This window comes from Saprolegnia parasitica, assembly GCF_000151545.1.
Source record: "Saprolegnia parasitica CBS 223.65 unplaced genomic scaffold supercont2.7, whole genome shotgun sequence".
NCBI classification, from domain to species: domain Eukaryota; phylum Oomycota; class Saprolegniomycetes; order Saprolegniales; family Saprolegniaceae; genus Saprolegnia; species Saprolegnia parasitica.
The window spans coordinates 926801-943373 of record NW_012156401.1 but is presented as its reverse complement, the minus strand read 5'-3'; the positions used below and the strand labels follow the sequence as shown (position 1 = coordinate 943373).

Here is a 16573-nt window from a genome sequence, read left to right as displayed (position 1 = left end):
GTTGCTGTCCCCGGCGAACTCATCGTGCTCATGGGCCCGTCCGGCGCCGGCAAGTCGTCGCTCCTCGACGTCATCGCCGGTCGGCAAAACGACTACACGGGCTCTGTCCTCGTCAACGGCGAAAAGTGGACCAAGAAAATGAAGAAGCTCTCGTCGTACGTCATGCAGGACGATGTATTCTACGAGACGCTGACTGTCAAGGAGCACCTCCTCTTCCAGGCCGAGCTCCGCATGGGCAAGACCTTCGACGCCGCCCAGCGCGAAGCACGCGTCAACTACGTCATCGAAGAGCTCGGCCTCGACAAGTGCCGCCACTCGCAAATCGGTGGCGGTCGCATCCGCGGTATCTCGGGCGGTCAGCGCAAGCGCCTCAGCTTTGCCACCGAGATCTTGACCAACCCGTCGCTTCTGTTTGTCGACGAGCCAACGTCGGGTCTCGACAGCTTCATGGCCGAGTCGGTCATTCAGCAGCTGCAAAAGCTCGCGCGCGAAGGCCGTACGGTCATTGCAACGATCCACCAGCCTGCGTCGGAGCTCTTCGCCCTCTTTGACAAGCTTGTCTTGCTCTCCGACGGTCAAACGGTCTACAACGGCAAGGCGTCGGATGCGGTCGAGTACTTTGCGTCGCAGGGCTTTCCGTGCCCCAACTACATGAACCCGACCGACTTCTTCATGCGCCAGATCATCGCGCTGGACCCCAAATCGGAGGCCGCGACGCGCGTCAATAAGCTCGTCGCCAACTGGCACGCCAAGCAAAAGGCGGCCGATATCGACGCCCAGAACGACGTGAGCTCGAGCTCGAGCGTCGACGACGACACAGTGTATGAGTCGACGCACCTCGGGCCGTCCGGGCAGCTCCGCGTGCTCATCAAGCGCAACTTCACGCGGCTCCTTCGCGACAAGATGACGTTCAACGCGCGCCTCGCGCAAAGCATCATCATCTCGCTCTTCGTGGGCCTCATCTTCTTCCAGCTCGAGCTCACGCAGGCGGGCGTCCAGTCGTTCACGGGCGCGATCTTCTTTATCGTTGTGGACCAGTTCATGTCGGCGGCCAACCCCGAGTTCATCTCTGTGCCGCTCGAAATGCCCATCATGTCGCGCGAGTACCACAGCGGCTTGTACCACTCGTGGGTCTGGTACTTGGCCAAGAACCTCTCGGAGCTCGGGTTCCAGTTCTTCTACCCGATGGTGTTTTTCATCCCGCTCTACTTTATGGTCGGCTTTGGCGCCTCGAACGCGACGCTCTTCTTCACCATGTACCTCTTCCTCGCGCTCACGCAGAGCGCGGCGATCGGTCTCGGCTACATGGTGTCGTGCGTCGCCGGTCGCGCGGAGCTCACGCCCATCATCGGCATCCTCACGATCCTCCCGTTCCTCATGTTTGGCGGTCTCTTCCTCAACGCCGACATGATCCCTGTCTACTTTACGTGGCTCGAATTCCTCTCGCCGCTCAAGTATGGCTTCCGCGGCGCGAGCCGTGCGTTCTGGAACACGATCACCGACATTCCGTGCAACCCCGGCGCCGTGTGCAACGCCCGCAACGGCGACGATGTCCTCCGCAACCTCGCACTCGACAAGGGCTCGATGGGCGGCGACGCGGCCTTCTTGATTTGGATCAATGCCGTCTTCCGCCTTGTCGGCATCGCCGCGCTCTACCTGCGCATTCGCGCCAAGCACTAAGCACTAAGTACTAAGTATATCAACCCACGAATTGAATTCTTCTTCGTACGACTAGCAAATCTGTATATTGTACATGGCTTTATGCTACAACAAGGACCACCCACGCATGACGACAAGACGCAGCTGAGCCGAACGGTGCACCTGCATTCGAATCGCGGCCAAAGGAAGGGCATGCATAGAGTATTAGCTATTCATGTGCGACTCACAGCGGTGACTCCTGGCGTTGGCTTCCGTCCCACTGAGGATCAGTGCCCGCCACAAGCTTGTTGACATGGTCGGAAGTTGGAGGTCTAGGGAGATGGAATATTGCAATAAACTATCCTGCGTTTGTCCGTGTTCTTCTACTGGGAATAGTCGGCCTCACGGCAATCATGATGCCTTCGCATCCACCGGAATCTCTGATATTTCAAAGCAAAAGGACGCACACCATGCATGTAATATATCCAAGGCATCGTATCCAAGTCTACTCGTCGCCGTCGCGCCAGTGGTCGACGAGGTTGGTAAAGAGGCCCTTCGGGTTCTTGAGCAGCTCGCTCGGCGTGTCAAACTCGGCCGCGCCGCCCTTGTCCATGACCAGAATGCGGTCGCAGTCCAAGATCGTGTTGATGCGGTGGGCGATCGTCAAGGTCGTGCAGTCGACAAACTCGTCGCGGATGCTCTGCTGGATGAGCCGGTCCGTGTTGGCGTCAATCGACGCGGTCGCTTCGTCCATGAGAATCACCTTGGACTTCTTCAGGAGCGCACGCGCAATGCAAATCAGCTGTCGCTCGCCGACGCTAAAGTTCATGCCGCGTTCGTCGACCTTGTCGTCGAGCGACGTGACCGCCGAGTCGAGGTGCGCGCGCTTGATGGCTGTCCAGAGCGCCGCGTCGTCGTAGCGCGAAAACGGATCCAAGTTGGAGCGCACCGAGCCCGAAAACAGCACCGGGTCTTGCGGGATGATCGAGATCTGGTCGCGGAGGTCATGGAGCCCAATGGTCGCCACGTCGACGCCGTCAAGCAAGATGCGGCCGCGCGACGGCTCGACGATGCGCATCAAAGCAACGACAAGACTCGATTTGCCAGCACCCGTGCGGCCAACGATGCCGACCTTTTCCTTGGCGTGGATCGAAAAGGTGAGGCCGCGAAGGACGCGGGGGAGACCCGGGCGGTAGCGCAGGTCGACATTCTCAAACGTCACCTGGCCGCGGCTGGGCCAGCCTTGGGCTTGGAGCTGCGCTTGGACCTGCTGCGGCGCGTAGAGCTCGGCTTCCGTGTCCATGATGCAGTAATTGTGCACACGCTCGACCGAGACCATCTGCGTCTGGATCGTCGAGAGCATGCGCACCGACCAGTTGAGCGACTGGGTGACCGAGAAGGCGTACGAGAGCGAGACGCCGGCCAGACCCGCAAATGCAACGCTGTTGTCGGCCTCGTGGCCAAAGACGGCAAACAAGGCAGCGGCCGTGGCGACGACCGTGCCCGCAAACTCGAGGCGGAGCGCGAGCCAGCAGTTGGCCGAGAAATTCAAAAAATACGCGCGCTGGTTGCGGTCGAGAAGCTCTTCGTTGCGGGCGGCAAACTGCGTCTCGGCGCCAAACGCCCGGATGGTCGCAATGCCCTCGAGCGTCTCGGTCAAGAGCGCGTAAATCGGCGACCGCGAGATCGAGTCGAGGCGCTGGAGCTCGCGCGACGTCTTGACGAAGAAGCGCTGCGACCGGTAGTACATGTAGCCGAGCGGGAGAAGCACGACCGAGAAGTACGGCGTCACGTACACGATGGTCGCGAGCGTCGAGATGACCGAGAAGAGCGTGCCAAAGAGCATGCCCCAGTTGGCCGGGATCGACTCGTCGATCGCATAGACGTCTTTCGAGAGGCGGTTGACGATGCGGCCGAGCGGCGTCGTATCAAAAACGACATGGGCGCGCGCAGCACTTGGGCGAGGAGCTGGTTGAAGAGCAGCTTCGAGCCGCGGAGACCGGCGAGGTAGAGCGCCATGATGCGCACGTACAGCGTGAGCGTGTAGCCGGCGTTCATGGCCGTAAAGATCCAAAAGTAGTAGAGCTGGTCCGACTGCGACGACCCGGCCTGCTCCGACCAGTACGAGAGCCAGAACGTCGAGCCAATGTTGACGACCTGCGAGAGAATGTAGAAAAAGACCACCCAGAACGCCACGCCAAAGCCGCCGCACGCGCGGATCCAGACCTTGTAGGTGGCCCACGGCACGTCGCCCGTCGCGCGGTCCTCGTCGACAATCAGATTGCCCTCGGCGCCGCGGTCGTTCTCAATGTCGCTGCGCGCCGACGACGTTCGCCGGCGCTTCTCCATATCGACCGCAACCGCGCCGTCCACGTCCTCGACCACCTCGGCCTCAGGCGTCGTGGCCACGTCGTACACTTCCTCGGCCGGCGCCTGCTGGACGCTCTGCATGAGTGTCGCGAGGACCCCGTTCTCGATCGCGACGAGGTCGGCAAAGGTGCCGTGCTCGGCCACCTTGCCGTCGGCGAGGACCACGACGGCGTCGCAGTCCTTCAAAAACTGAAGACCGTTCGTCACCAGCACGACGAGCTTGCCCTTGAGCGCCGTCTGGATGCACTGCTTGAAAATATCCGACCCCACGTGGCTGTCGACGGCCGCCAGCGGGTCGTCCAAGAGGTAAATATCAGCGTCCTGGTACACCGCACGGGCAATCGCCACGCGCGTACGCTGACCGCCGCTGAGGTTGATGCCCTTCTCGCCAATCTCGGTGAGGTCGCCGCCCGGGAGGATCTTGAGGTCAGCCGCGAGCGAGCTGACGCGAATGGCGTTCTGGTACTTGGCGTGCTCAAACGGGAGACCAAAGGTGATGTTGTCGCGGAGTGTAGCGTTCTGGATGAACGGCTGCTGGCTCACGTACGCCACCGACCCGTTGAGGTGCACCGAGCCGCGAATGCACTTGACGTTACCCAGGACGGCTTGAATGAGCGACGACTTGCCGGCGCCGACGCGGCCAACGACAGCAACGAGCGACGACTGCGGTAGCTGAAGCGAAATGTTGCGCAGAACGACAGCGTCGTCGGTGGCCTCCTCTTCGTAGGTGAATGCTGCCGACTCGAGGAGGATGCCGGGCGACGTGAGTGGACCGGGCGTCACGGGCACGTACTCGGCGCGATGGAGAAAAGCTTCGAGGCGGTCGAAGCTCACTTGGGCCTCAAGAAGCGCCGTGATGGCTGCCGGAAAGTTGATGAGCGGGTATCGAACGTTCTCAAAGAGCGCGATGCTGGTCAGCGCCGTGCCGAGGTCCAGCGAGTGGCCGAGGTAGACGTACAAGCCAAATGCGGCGATCGTGACGACGGACGGCACGGCGTTGAAGATGGTGTAGCCATACGCCTTGGCAGTGACGTACCGACGCAGCTGTGCGAGCTCGCTCTCGCGGTAGTTGAGAATGCGAGCAACGAACGACGTTTCCCAGGCCTGAAGCTTGAGCACCTTGATGCCGGTGAGAACTTCGAGAATTGCCTTCAAACGCGAGTCCTTGACCGCCATGAGCGGCCCTTGGCACGTGCGCATGTAGCTTGTCATGGCCGACGTCATCGGAACGAGCACGCAGAGGACACCGACGCCGCCAAGGAACGCGACGCCGAGCTCGTTGTACATGAGGACGCTCGTGACGGCGATCTGCAACGGCGTGTACCACAAGCTGTGCGCCGAGTTGACAATTTCCTGGAGCCGCGTCGCATCGACACTGATAAGCGTCGCGACTTCGCCCGTCGATGCTGTCGAGGCGAGAACGAGCGCCTTGTCGTAGACGGCCATAACGACAGCCGACCGCAGCCGCAGCCCGACCTCGTAGCAAACGTAGTAGTACTGCCGCAGCGCCAGCGACTGCAAAATCCCAGAGGCAAACACAGCGAGCGTGTAGTACAACCCAATGCGCAGCGGACCCGACGGATCGCCAAGGTATGCGACGAGGTGCTTGATCAAGATGGGCCCAATGAACTGGAACGCCAGATGCAAGACCTTGAGGACGGCCGCGACGATGACCGGTCGCGAGTACCCGCGGGAAAAGGCGCGCCAGAGCTTGGGCGATGACGACTGTGCACGCTCGAGGGCCCACTGTGCATGGAAGACGCTGGCGGCGGTCGTGGCGCGGTCGGCGGGGTTGAGGAGGAAGAGGTCGTCAAACTCGAGCGGGCGGGCGTTGCCAAGGTTGAGCAGCGGCGTGAGCCACGAGAAGAAAACGGAGCTCCATGGGCCGCTCACATCGGCGGGGCAGCGGTCGCTCAGAGGCGCAGGCCCCAGCAGGCGTCGGTGCTCTGAGGATCCCATCCGTCGTCCGAAAATGGTGCGATTGCCCTTTCTCGACTCCGTCGGGATCGTGGCCAATCGGCAGGCCGTATCCAACCGTATACAAACTTGAAAGTATATGTATTCCACGGCGCAAGATATGGCGCTACACCTGCTTTGATGTGGCACGTCCGCAGAGGCCACCACGGATGGGTCCCGATGGATGAGCTCTGCACTTGAACCGCCTACATTCCGAGCGACCTTCATTAACCCGACGCTGCTGCACCACTGACGTGACGCCTCTAACCCATCCCGCGACCATACGATTCAAAGATACATTTATTAACCTAACCCTAGGAGCATAGAAACGGTAGACCATCCAGCGACACAACTGTCGTGGCTCGTTCGCTAAAAGCTGACTAGGCTGTACTACGCAAACAATTGTGTGCTGTATTACTGTATGTAGCGTATACAACTTGATCCTTGACATCGCTGGCTTCAAAGAGTTACGTAACCAAAGATGGGGCTTGAATCGCGGCGTTGGCGGCACCGTCGAGGCCTAGCCAGTCCATCGAGATCTTGAAACCTTTCTACTCGACTACCATCAGCGCGTCATCTTCGACGTTGTGGATTCTCGTTGTATGGTGGCCGATGGCTGCGGCCGACTAAATGTTGACCACGTAGGTGAAGAAGACACATTGTCTGTTTTTATTTCGACACTGCAAACGAAACCTTGGACATCAGCGACGGCGCGTCGTCGTACGTGGCGTGGGCGCCATAATCGTTCTTCTCGATCGTGCGGTGGAGCACTTTGAGGAAGGTTTCGTACTGCACGGTCGTCCCCTTGGTTTTGAATTGGAGCCGAATGAACGTGTTGAACTTGTTTTTGGAAAATTTGAAGCCGTAGCGCTTGATCGTGCGCCGGAGGATGTCGATTTCAATGTAGCCCGAGTGCTTCTCGTCGTGGAGCTTGAGCTCGTCTTGCATGTCTTCGAGCGACTTGAGGTGCGTCGCCGTGTACTTGACGAGCGCGGCGACCATCTTTTCTTGGACCTCGAGCACCTCGGTAAAGTGCTCGACCGACCGCTTGAGCTCGGCAGCGTTGACGCGGACGGTCGCGTTCACTAGCGCCATGCGACCAACGATGCGCGGGCCAAAGATGGCCATGTTGACGCCCAGCGCCAGCGTGAGTGCGAGGAGGATCACCGGATACCAGATCTGGGTCGGGTACGCGATCGACGGCCGCAGAATCGTAAAGAAGCTTTGGAGCACGAGCGCAAAGTACATGGCGTTCATGTTGAGGAGGAGCTTGATGAAGACGTGGAGGAGCTTGCGGGAAAAGAAGGGCAAGTGGAGCTTGGCGATCTGCAGCTTGAGATCCCGCGTGTGCTGGCGGCCCGTGACTTTGCGAAAGAGGGTCTGGAGCAGCCCCCAGATGGTCGAGTGGTCGGGCTTCTCACTCAGACTGTTGGCCACGGTCGTCATGCGTGCGATCGCCGACTCGGTCGTCTCGTCCTGGACCAAGTGTGCTTCCTATAGCATGAACGCATTAGGCCTATCGTCGTGCTAAAATCCAGTAGAACCTCGGTCGCGATACGTCCGAGGGCCGCGACGAGGTGGTGGTCCTCGGCCGCGCTGTTGCTGGCCTGCACGACGATCCAGTGCACGCAGCGCTTGAGGTATACGTTGAGGAGGCACATGACGAGTCCGAGGCTTGCGATAAAGACAAAGAGCACGAGGAGGCGCGTGCGCAGAACGTGCTCGGCATCGGCGTACGTGAGCGTGCTCTCGGGCGCCAATAGAACGTGGTCGACGGCGCCGCAGACGGCAAAGAAGGCCACGTAGATGCCCACGAGGAGGAGCCACGCGAAGATTTCAATGTCAAAGAGCTGGATGATCTCCGAGTCCTGGATCGCGCGGAGGTACTTTGGGAACGAAAACAGCTCCGGCAGCTGGTACGCGTTGAGGAAATACCGGCGGACGATCTTCATCTTGATGACCGAGTGGTAGATGCTCGGAAGGGCTGGCGAGCTGCTGTCGCCGTTCGCCGTCACTTCGTCGTAAAGCTCCTGCGCCGTGAGGAGCGAGAGCTTGTCGACCTGCGAGTTGTGCTTGCGCAGGCGCCAGAACATGACCATGGACTGCAGCGCGATCGCGAGGCCGTAGTAGAGCACCATGTCGTCGGACGAGTTGACCATTTGCTCGTCGTCGGCCGAGAGAACGTTCCACTGCTGGATGCGCTTGGAGACAAAGGCCGTGAAGCCACCGACCATGAGCTCTACACATCGCGCATGGTCAAGACGATGGGCCATGCGGCGCCAGTACCTTGGTACATCTTGGTGAGGAGGCGAAAGTACGTCGGATGGTGCTCGACGACCTTCTCGACGAGCTTGAGCCCGTGCTCGATCAGCAGCGCCAGTACGACGTTGGCGGCGACGAACCCAAGGCTCCCGAAGACCGAGACGGCCGGGTCGAAGCCCGCGTGGAAGAACGCGTTGGCGTCGTACGCTTCGATCGGCGCAGCGCTGGCCATGCTGCCGATTGGCGAATGACCTCTATAAACGCATAGCCATCGCACGTGAAAAATGTTTTACACGCGTTGGGGGATTGTGACGCCTCACAACCCGTCAAAATTCGGCGCGACCTTGAAGTTCGCTCGCGTCGTAGCCAACGGTGTGCTGCAACACAAGCGCAAAAGACAAATGTCGCGCCTTGTTAAAGCAGCCTGTAAAGCAGGCCCTTGCTTCTGGAAGCTTACGCCGTCGGCGTTCCTGCATCCACCAACGACAACCAAACAACCATGGATGCTACGATTACACACCATCTTTTACAACCGGCGCCACTCTTGGAGCAGCTCGACCAGTGACGCCGCGACGACTTACCTTTCTTACCGCAGTGTTCTTACCGTGCCAGTCGTTTGTAGTCGACTCCGCCACAGCCAAACGGCTGATTTGTAGCAGATTGGCAATTGTTGGTGATCCCCTGCACAAGTACCGGGGTACTTGGTTGTCTGACATTTCGACTTTAATTCCTTTGCGAAGTATCTTTGCTGAGAGCGGGTGGCGGAGACTGCTTGGTGAGGCTCTGGGACCATTGAACCCTTTCCTGTAGTATCCTTCTACCCTTCGACAACGAACGGGCAAAAGCATCCTCGACTGCTTCGTACCCATTCTTTCGACTTGACAACGTAACGCCAGATCGCACATTTCTCACATTTCCCACAGTTTCCCACACACGGGCCGAAGGTTGTCATGGCTTCGGAGCCGAGGCTCTTGACAAGCTAGTACATGTAGTCGACCTAGCATAGATGCGAGCATCTCGACGCCACTTTCTTCGACCGCTCGTTCGCTGTGTGAGCCTTTTTGTGGTGTCAAATTCAGCTTCGACCGATCGTGTGCGGCGATATATAATGTTTCAGAGGCTTCGCACTGGGTACCCACCACCTGGCACAACAATCGAAGCGACATGGTGGCGCCGGCCGTCAGCGAAGCGTTCCCGTCGGACGTGCTCTTCCACGCCGGCCTCGAGTACTCGGTGCGTGGCACGATCTACGCCTTCATGGCGACCGTGCTCTTCGTCGTCGTCTTCCGCTACGGGCTCAAGCTCCTCGAGGGGCGCACGGCGAGCCACGCCAAGTACTTTGTCTTGCTCAACAAGATGTACAAAGGTAATCACAAGTCCTTGCGCGTGGCTCACGCTCGATATAGAGCTCATGGTCGGCGGTCTCATCCAGTTTAGCTCCAACCGCCTCTCGCAGTTTGGCGCGGTCGAGCAAGACTCGCCCGCGTACCAGGCGTGGGAGGTTGCCGACGACATGGTCTTCTTCTTTGCGATCGCACTCGCGCTTCAGTCGGCGCTCATGTTCTGGCGGCTTCAGGCGCGCAACGTCGCGCTGGACACGCTGGCGCTCTACACGTCCGAGGAGCTGTACGCGGAGGCGACCAATAACGGCGCGCTGGCCACGATCCCCAAGCCGTTTGTCTCCGCCTCCAAGCTCTGCATCGTGCGCCATTTCTTCCTGACAAAACACAAGTTGCCGCAGCTTTTTAGCTATCCAAAGTACCTGCGCGCGGTCCAGGACACGGAGATCATTGAGCTCTTCGACGTCGAAGTGTCGACGTGGATCCTGCTTCTCCTCGTCTACAGCGGCCTCTTCTTCCTCTCCGACGTCTTTGTGAGCTACCACAACGACCTCAACCTCCCCGAGACGCGCAAGAAGGTCCACGACATCCGCCTCATCGTCATTGCGGTCGCGATCGCGACGCTGACGGGTACGATTTGCACGCATGTCCTTTTGTCTTATGCGAGCTTAGTCTTTATGCTGCTCATGTACGCGTACCTCAAGAACGTCGTCTACCGCATGGTGCTGCACGCTGGCGGCGACGAAGCCACGCTCGCAGCGTCGCTCAAGCGCGTGGGCGACGAGGTACACCTCGAGTTCTTCCCAGCGTCCGCTAGACCACTCTTCACGTAGGAAGCGTCGTCGCGTATCCAAGAGACGTCGTCGCACGCGCTTCTCAAGATGCACCACGTCGCCGAAGGCCTCAGCGACCGCCACGACCGGTCGAGCATCGGGGACTTGGTCTTGACCATCTTTCGCAAGGTCACGGGCTGCAAGTACAAGACAGCGTCGCACCGCCAGGCGTCGCAGCTCATGGACGAGCACGCGATGGACCTTCCGTGGTTCTCGCGGAAGGCAACGCATGTCGGCGTGAAAGTCCTCTTGACGCTGAACGCGCTCTACTTTGGCTTCCTTGCCCAAGCACTCGTCGTGCTCATTCCGCGGGACGTCGGCGCCTCCCACTACCTCATTGGCGGCCTCCTCGTGTACCTTATCGGTGCGCACATGGTGCTGCTCGCGCCTCGCATTGCGCGGCAGCTGGCGTTCGTCAACGCGACCGTGCGTGTCAACCCCGCCGAGCTCAAAATCGTCATCGAGCACTACGCAGACGTGCTTCAGTTGCAGCGCAAGATGGCGCGTGCGGTGCTCGCGCACTTGGCCGCGCGCGAGGTGACCATCGACGTCTTTGTCGCGGGCCTCAAGCTCGACGACCCGGACGAGACGGGGTACATGGAAGGCGCCGTTTTGCGCAAGAACATCAAGCGCTTTGGCTACAAGTTCTCGAAGCTCAAGTTCACGAGCTTTGTGCGCCTCCAGTTTGAAACCAAAGGCACCAAGGTCAAGTACGATCGCCTGCTCCAGATGCTCCACGACGAAGCGGCGCACCACGGCGACGAGGCGCTTCCTTCTACGACCAGCGACGTGTAATTTTGCGTTTCAATCACAGTCTCGTTGTGCTCATGTTAGCTGTCTCTGTAGACCACCAACGCCTACGACGTCCGACAAGACGACGCCCCTCCTCTCGCCGCGCCAAGTCGCAAAACGCTTCGATTGATACATTGAAATGATACAAGTCGAACATTTCTTTGGATGGAAGTATAGTCGTTCGTGTTCGTTGGCAAGTGGCATACGCTTCGAACGCCGCGACGGACCAGCATGATCGAACTCTAGAGCGTCCTATCATTTTGTGGGCACATGTGTGCACCATCTGGAGGCCGCTGGGTCAGGCGTGGTATCCATATACATATCAGGCGCCTTGGCAAGCTCGCCGGCTGCAACCTTGCCTGACGTGCGCTGTCCTACACTGCGACTGCACCGAGAGAGACTGCTACACTCTAGCGAGGGTGTCCAATGCGAGCCACGTGGTTTCCGCGAAGCACTCGTGGCGTGTGGTCAGACAACGCTCGAGTGCGCTACTCGATTGCGCTCATTTGAACGCCACGGAGAATCTCGCTCGTGGTACCGTATCTGGGACGCCACTGGCCCCACCACCACCACGAATTTCCCATGCTTGCATCGGCGTCAAAACGTGAGGGTGGATTTATCTCGGTCATTTCCACGTTTGCATGCAGCGGTAGAAAATTTCTACCGCCACGGGGCAGCAATTTCTAGTAGAAATTGCTGCCATGGCTATCTTCGCCCGTTTGGCTATCACGTTGTTTTCATTCGCTGTCCGGACGTGCTTGGGTTGAAAGATGGGCGGCGGAGACCAGTGTCGCCAGCTCTCGCCTTCGCCGCCTATCATCATGCGCTCTGGATGCAAGCTATGTAGATGCTTCCGGCGCCGGCCTCCGCGCTAGGCGGTGCCGTCTGCTCCGAGTGGCAACGCAACGGCGCCGTCGCTGGTCTCTGGATCGCAACTTTTTTCACCGACCCTCCCATCGCTTGTCACCCTGTCGCATGCGTTATCTGGATTGCGTGCGGTCGTATCCGGTTGCGTGCAGCTCGCCATGAACCAGTTTCCGATTCGACCATGTCTCGCCACCGCGCGCAGCAGGAAGGGCAGCTCTGGACCGCGCTCCGTGCGATCCAAGCGATCTGCGGTTTCGCCACCTTGCTGAGTCTCTTCACGGCCTACAAAGATATCACGCTGAGCGGCGTCGCGGACGACGACACGTACCGACCGGCGCAGCTCCGGCACTTTTTCCTCGCGATGGCCGCGTACACGTCGTTCGGATACGGCGTCTTGTACTTGATCTGCGTCCCGCTCTCGGGCCGTCTTGTACCAGACGTGCTCTTGGAGCGGCTCGTGGACGGCGTTCTTGCCGGTGTCTACTTGATCGTTGGTATCCTTCTCGCACCCAAGATGAACTGCGGCCTCGGCATGTACTGTACGTGCACAAGTGTGCAAGCCATGGTCGTCTTCGCCTTCTTCAACTGTGCCTTGAGCGTCATTGCAGTCGGAATGAGCTTGGTGCTGAAAACGCTGCCTGCGCACCCTGACAGTATCGAGAACCTCGTGCCCCGGGGCCATTACGGCCGAGCGCCATCGCCTGCCGAGGGCGATGCACCGCGACCCCGACACAAGAAGAAGCCGTCGTTGCGTGTTGACGACGACAACACGGACAACATTGCACCGAGAGGCAAGTTTGGCAGCGTTCGCGGCTCGAATTTGGCCGACCTCATGAAGCTCCAGCGCCAGGACGAACCCGCGCCAGCCTCGACCGAGCACCGCGTCAACTATTTCGTCTAACGAGACTCGTGTTTAATTATTACCTCGATGACGCACACGAGGTGAGCTTACGCAGACCTGCAACTGAGCCGACAGAGCAACTTGTCAGCTCATAGAGCCGAAAGCGCTCATTCAATCACATTGACGTAGAGTACATTGGTGACGGCTTAACCTGCTTAGCGTCGGCGCGGCGGCTGATCGGAGAGGAGCTTGGCCAGGAGCATGTCTACACAAGAGCATGCGATCATGCACGACGCTCATACTGCCATGCTGTACCGTCGGGGACGTAGCCGTGTTCGTACTTGGACCGCTGCGGCTGTCGGAAGATGAGCGTGAAGATCATAAAGGCGCTCGCCCCCACAATGAAGAGCACCATGACGTGCTCCATGGTCGTCTCGTCTACATGAACACGTGCAGCGGCAGGATTCGATTCCTGCGAAGTGTACCATAGATTTGGTCAAAGTACGACGGTTGGTCCGCGGCCGCGATCGGCACGGGCACGAGCTCTTTCGGCGCATCCACGAGCGAGATCATTTGCACTTGCTTCTTGGCAATGTCGAAGCGCGTGTAGTAGTACTGGAGGAAGAGACTCCCGAGGATCCAAAGGTCGAGCGGACTCTCAATCAGCCCAACGAGCACCGTGCCGCCGCCATCGACTGGGAAAGCATACATGCTTGGCTCAATCGTCGCCGTGTAGCCGTGCATCGTGCCTAGAAGAAAGTTGTACGGTGCTGCTGCTATCCTTTTCTTCGAGTACCCAAGACGAGCTCGAACGTGGGCAAAGACGCCATCGACATGCACTCAAAGGGACCGCCACGGCTGAGCATGATGCAGCCAGCTTGCTGGAGCTCACCGAGGACCGCAATCCAAAGCTGCGGCGGGATCGCGATAAAGCCCGTGCCACTGTCAAGTACTGACAACATATGAGATGCTATGCTAATACACAGTGAATGCTACCTGCTTGGCACCGGTTTTTGGTGCTGCCACAAAGCTGCGTGGATCCAAACGTCGCGGCGGGCAGGCCCACGGTCCAGTACGTGTAAAGACCATCCAGCTACGCCACCCGTTGTGATACAACAGCAACTTACAGGTGAGCCAACTACCTCTTCGACTGGGATCGTCGACCACTCGACTTGCGGTCCAGCATATTTGTCGATCACTTGGTTCACGGAGAGCACACTGTTGTTCGTGCCGTCCAAGTACAAGGCAAAGTCCGAGATGTACTCGACGGGGCTCGGGTGCGTGAAGAACGACATGGCACTAAAGCTGCAGAGGAAAAGATGAGAAATGCAGAGGCAATGAGCGTCACCCGAGGCCAAGGATGCCGCTGTTTTGGAGCACGTTGGTGATGCTCGCGTCCTCGCTGTACACGACGCCAAACTGCACGAGGTCCTCGAGCGGCACTCCATTTAGCGCTACGTAGCCACGTGATGATGGCTCTGTCGATCTTGATGCGCACCAATGCGGTCTCGTCCGACGCGCGCAGTCGAGACGCCCGAGCCATACGAGAGCGTGTTGTCGCAACTGCCGCGATCGCAGCCGGGCACAAACGTCGTTGACTGCGACGAGTTGAACTTGGGGCCGGCATAGCACTGCGCACAGTCGGTGCCTACGCGACACTAGAGAAGGCGAGCTGGCAGCGACGAAGCGCACCTTGCACCCAGAGGTCGGACGACCCCGTGTCGATGATGAGGTCGAACGTCTGAGGCGGTGTGCCAATCGAGACGTTGACCGAGTACTGCGACTGGAAGCCCTCTGTCTTGGCCACAAGCGCGCAGTGGAACGCAAGGACGGGCGTCGCGAGCAGCAGCCCGACGACCGTGACAGCGTGCTGCAGCATCGCTCCGTGCCCTTTCGGCGTCGGATCTTGACAAGTGTTCTCTGATTGGTTGGCAATTCGAGCGAACCTTGGGGCGACCAATCACCATCGAGCAGCATGCCTCGACGCATTCAGCTTGGTGTGCTGCCCATTCTACGTGTGATAATATTGCTCGCCATCGAGACGATGTAGCATATTCAACTCGTTAAATGAAGTGAAAAGGTTGCTCACCCAGTGCAAAGCGAGGCGCAAGCTCGCGAGGCCCAGCGGTTCCCATATCCGTTGCGACTGGAATAACTGCCACACGACAACATGGGCAATGCGAAAACCAAGCCCGCGAAGAAGCTCGCGAAGACCAAGAAGCCCTTCGACGGCTCGTTTGGACGGGATCCGACGTTGAACCCTGCCGACTACACGTGCAAGGGGCTCCGTGAAGCTATTGTCGTGCGCAAGCCCGGCAGTATTAATGGCCAGCAGTTTGTGCTCGAAGATTGCGCCCAGTGCTCCATCTTCCTCCTCGACCACTGCACCTCGGTGACGATCGACCAGTGCACGGACTGCACCATATTCATCGGGCCCTGTACGGCGAGCCTCTTTGTACGCGACTGCACGCGCTCGACGCTCGTGTGCGTCGTGCAGCAGTTTCGGACCCGAGACTGCCGCGACATGGACATTGAGCTCATGTGCGCGACGGCGCCGATCATCGAAACGTCGACCAACCTGCGCATTGGGTGCTACCGCTCGTCGTACTTTGCGCTGCCAGACCAGCTCGCCAAAGCCTCGTTCTCAATCTGGAACAACAAGTGGAGCGAGGTCCTCTTGCACCACCACGAGCAAAAGTTTCTGATACTCTCTCGATTCTCAGGTCTTTGACTTTACACCGGCGGCCGGCAACTGGAAATTCGTCGCCTGTTTGCCCGAGCGCTGGCCGTCAGGTATCGCGTTCCCAATGTGCGAGCACTCACGCTCTGTAGCGGTCCATCAACGCTTGCCAACAGACGTGCTCCAAGAGGTTGGCTACTCCGAGGACGTCGCGCAGAGTATCTCGCCAATCACACATGGCTTGCACCACCGGTCGCCGGACGGCGATGTGGGCTTTGTGTGCGTCTCCACGGTACGACACAATTTCGGAATGTTTCGGACGTAGCCGGGGTAGGGCAATAGCTTGCTGGCCCTGGACATTGCGCACCTCGCCCTGCGCAATCCGTGTCTCAAGCTTATTCAAACGCGGCAGTTCCGCGTCACGGCCAAACAAGCAGCGCGGCTCTTCGAGAAAGAAGCTGCGCACAAAAAGGTACTCGTAGCAAAACACTGCCCGATTGCGAACGACGGAGCTGCGTTCAACTAGAACGCGTCAGTGCACGACTTGATCGCGATGGAGTGGGCTGGCAAAGGCATCGAGCCCATGCTCCGCGCGATCGTGCAAGAAGACCGCGTCAAGCCGCACGCGGGTACCATTTACGTCAACGTGGCGCGCGGCAAAGACAAGTGCGAGCTCTGCTGGTCGACATGGAAGGAAGAGATCTAAGCGTCTGCATGAGTACATCGACTGTACTACCTTGTATCGATATATGTATTAATAAGCGACTTGTCTCATAGCTCTCGTCCCAAGCAGTAATTCAGTTGGTGGCGGCGCGGAAAAAGAGAAGATTGGAAATTTCGAAGCGCCAACCGCGCTGCACGTGGATCCAAGGTTGGCTCGCCGATTGGTGGATTTTTCAGAATATCGGCCAATCCGAATTGCACCGGCGCCCAGCGGTTCTCATTTTTATTGTATACAAACACCACGTTATATTTAAATCCTGGCATTGCAAGC

The 16573-nt window shown here is 58.9% G+C and overlaps 7 protein-coding genes across 7 annotated transcripts; 4 read left to right on the top strand and 3 right to left on the bottom strand.

The window, feature by feature from the left end:
* The first annotated feature begins 51 nt into the window (after positions 1–51).
* SPRG_03089 (hypothetical protein) lies at positions 52–1736 on the top strand. Its single transcript, XM_012341667.1, has one exon. The coding sequence runs from the start codon at positions 139–141 to the stop codon at positions 1678–1680; it is 1542 nt and encodes a 513-aa protein (XP_012197057.1). The 5' UTR covers positions 52–138; the 3' UTR covers positions 1681–1736.
* Positions 1737–2143: 407 nt separating this feature from the next.
* Positions 2144–6000, bottom strand: SPRG_03088 (hypothetical protein; the record flags this gene model as incomplete). The annotated part of the gene is made up of 2 exons (XM_012341666.1): positions 3639–6000; positions 2144–3606 (listed from the first exon to the last, which is right to left on the bottom strand). The coding sequence occupies exons 1-2, from the start codon at positions 5965–5967 to the stop codon at positions 2144–2146; spliced, it is 3792 nt and encodes a 1263-aa protein (XP_012197056.1). The 5' UTR covers positions 5968–6000.
* A 608-nt stretch (positions 6001–6608) lies between these two features.
* SPRG_03087 (hypothetical protein) lies at positions 6609–8465 on the bottom strand. Its single transcript, XM_012341665.1, has 3 exons — positions 8251–8465; positions 7509–8203; positions 6609–7458 (listed from the first exon to the last, which is right to left on the bottom strand). The coding sequence occupies exons 1-3, from the start codon at positions 8456–8458 to the stop codon at positions 6634–6636; spliced, it is 1728 nt and encodes a 575-aa protein (XP_012197055.1). The 5' UTR covers positions 8459–8465; the 3' UTR covers positions 6609–6633.
* A 918-nt stretch (positions 8466–9383) lies between these two features.
* SPRG_03086 (hypothetical protein) lies at positions 9384–11362 on the top strand. The gene is made up of 5 exons (XM_012341664.1): positions 9384–9592; positions 9633–10196; positions 10239–10351; positions 10400–11190; positions 11246–11362. The coding sequence occupies exons 1-5, from the start codon at positions 9391–9393 to the stop codon at positions 11319–11321; spliced, it is 1746 nt and encodes a 581-aa protein (XP_012197054.1). The 5' UTR covers positions 9384–9390; the 3' UTR covers positions 11322–11362.
* Positions 11363–12234: 872 nt separating this feature from the next.
* On the top strand, positions 12235–13027 carry SPRG_03085 (hypothetical protein). Its single transcript, XM_012341663.1, has one exon. It carries the CDS (start codon positions 12240–12242, stop codon positions 12957–12959), a length of 720 nt encoding a protein of 239 aa, XP_012197053.1. The 5' UTR covers positions 12235–12239; the 3' UTR covers positions 12960–13027.
* Positions 12953–14811, bottom strand: SPRG_03084 (hypothetical protein). The gene is made up of 9 exons (XM_012341662.1): positions 14592–14811; positions 14398–14547; positions 14248–14353; positions 14042–14204; positions 13896–13992; positions 13696–13851; positions 13385–13648; positions 13215–13337; positions 12953–13164 (listed from the first exon to the last, which is right to left on the bottom strand). The coding sequence occupies exons 1-9, from the start codon at positions 14776–14778 to the stop codon at positions 13115–13117; spliced, it is 1296 nt and encodes a 431-aa protein (XP_012197052.1). The 5' UTR covers positions 14779–14811; the 3' UTR covers positions 12953–13114.
* A 187-nt stretch (positions 14812–14998) lies between these two features.
* On the top strand, positions 14999–16294 carry SPRG_03083 (hypothetical protein). The gene is made up of 5 exons (XM_012341661.1): positions 14999–15570; positions 15623–15692; positions 15732–15871; positions 15914–16051; positions 16106–16294. Exons 1-5 carry the CDS (start codon positions 15070–15072, stop codon positions 16283–16285), a joined length of 1029 nt encoding a protein of 342 aa, XP_012197051.1. The 5' UTR covers positions 14999–15069; the 3' UTR covers positions 16286–16294.
* Positions 16295–16573: the final 279 nt, after the last annotated feature.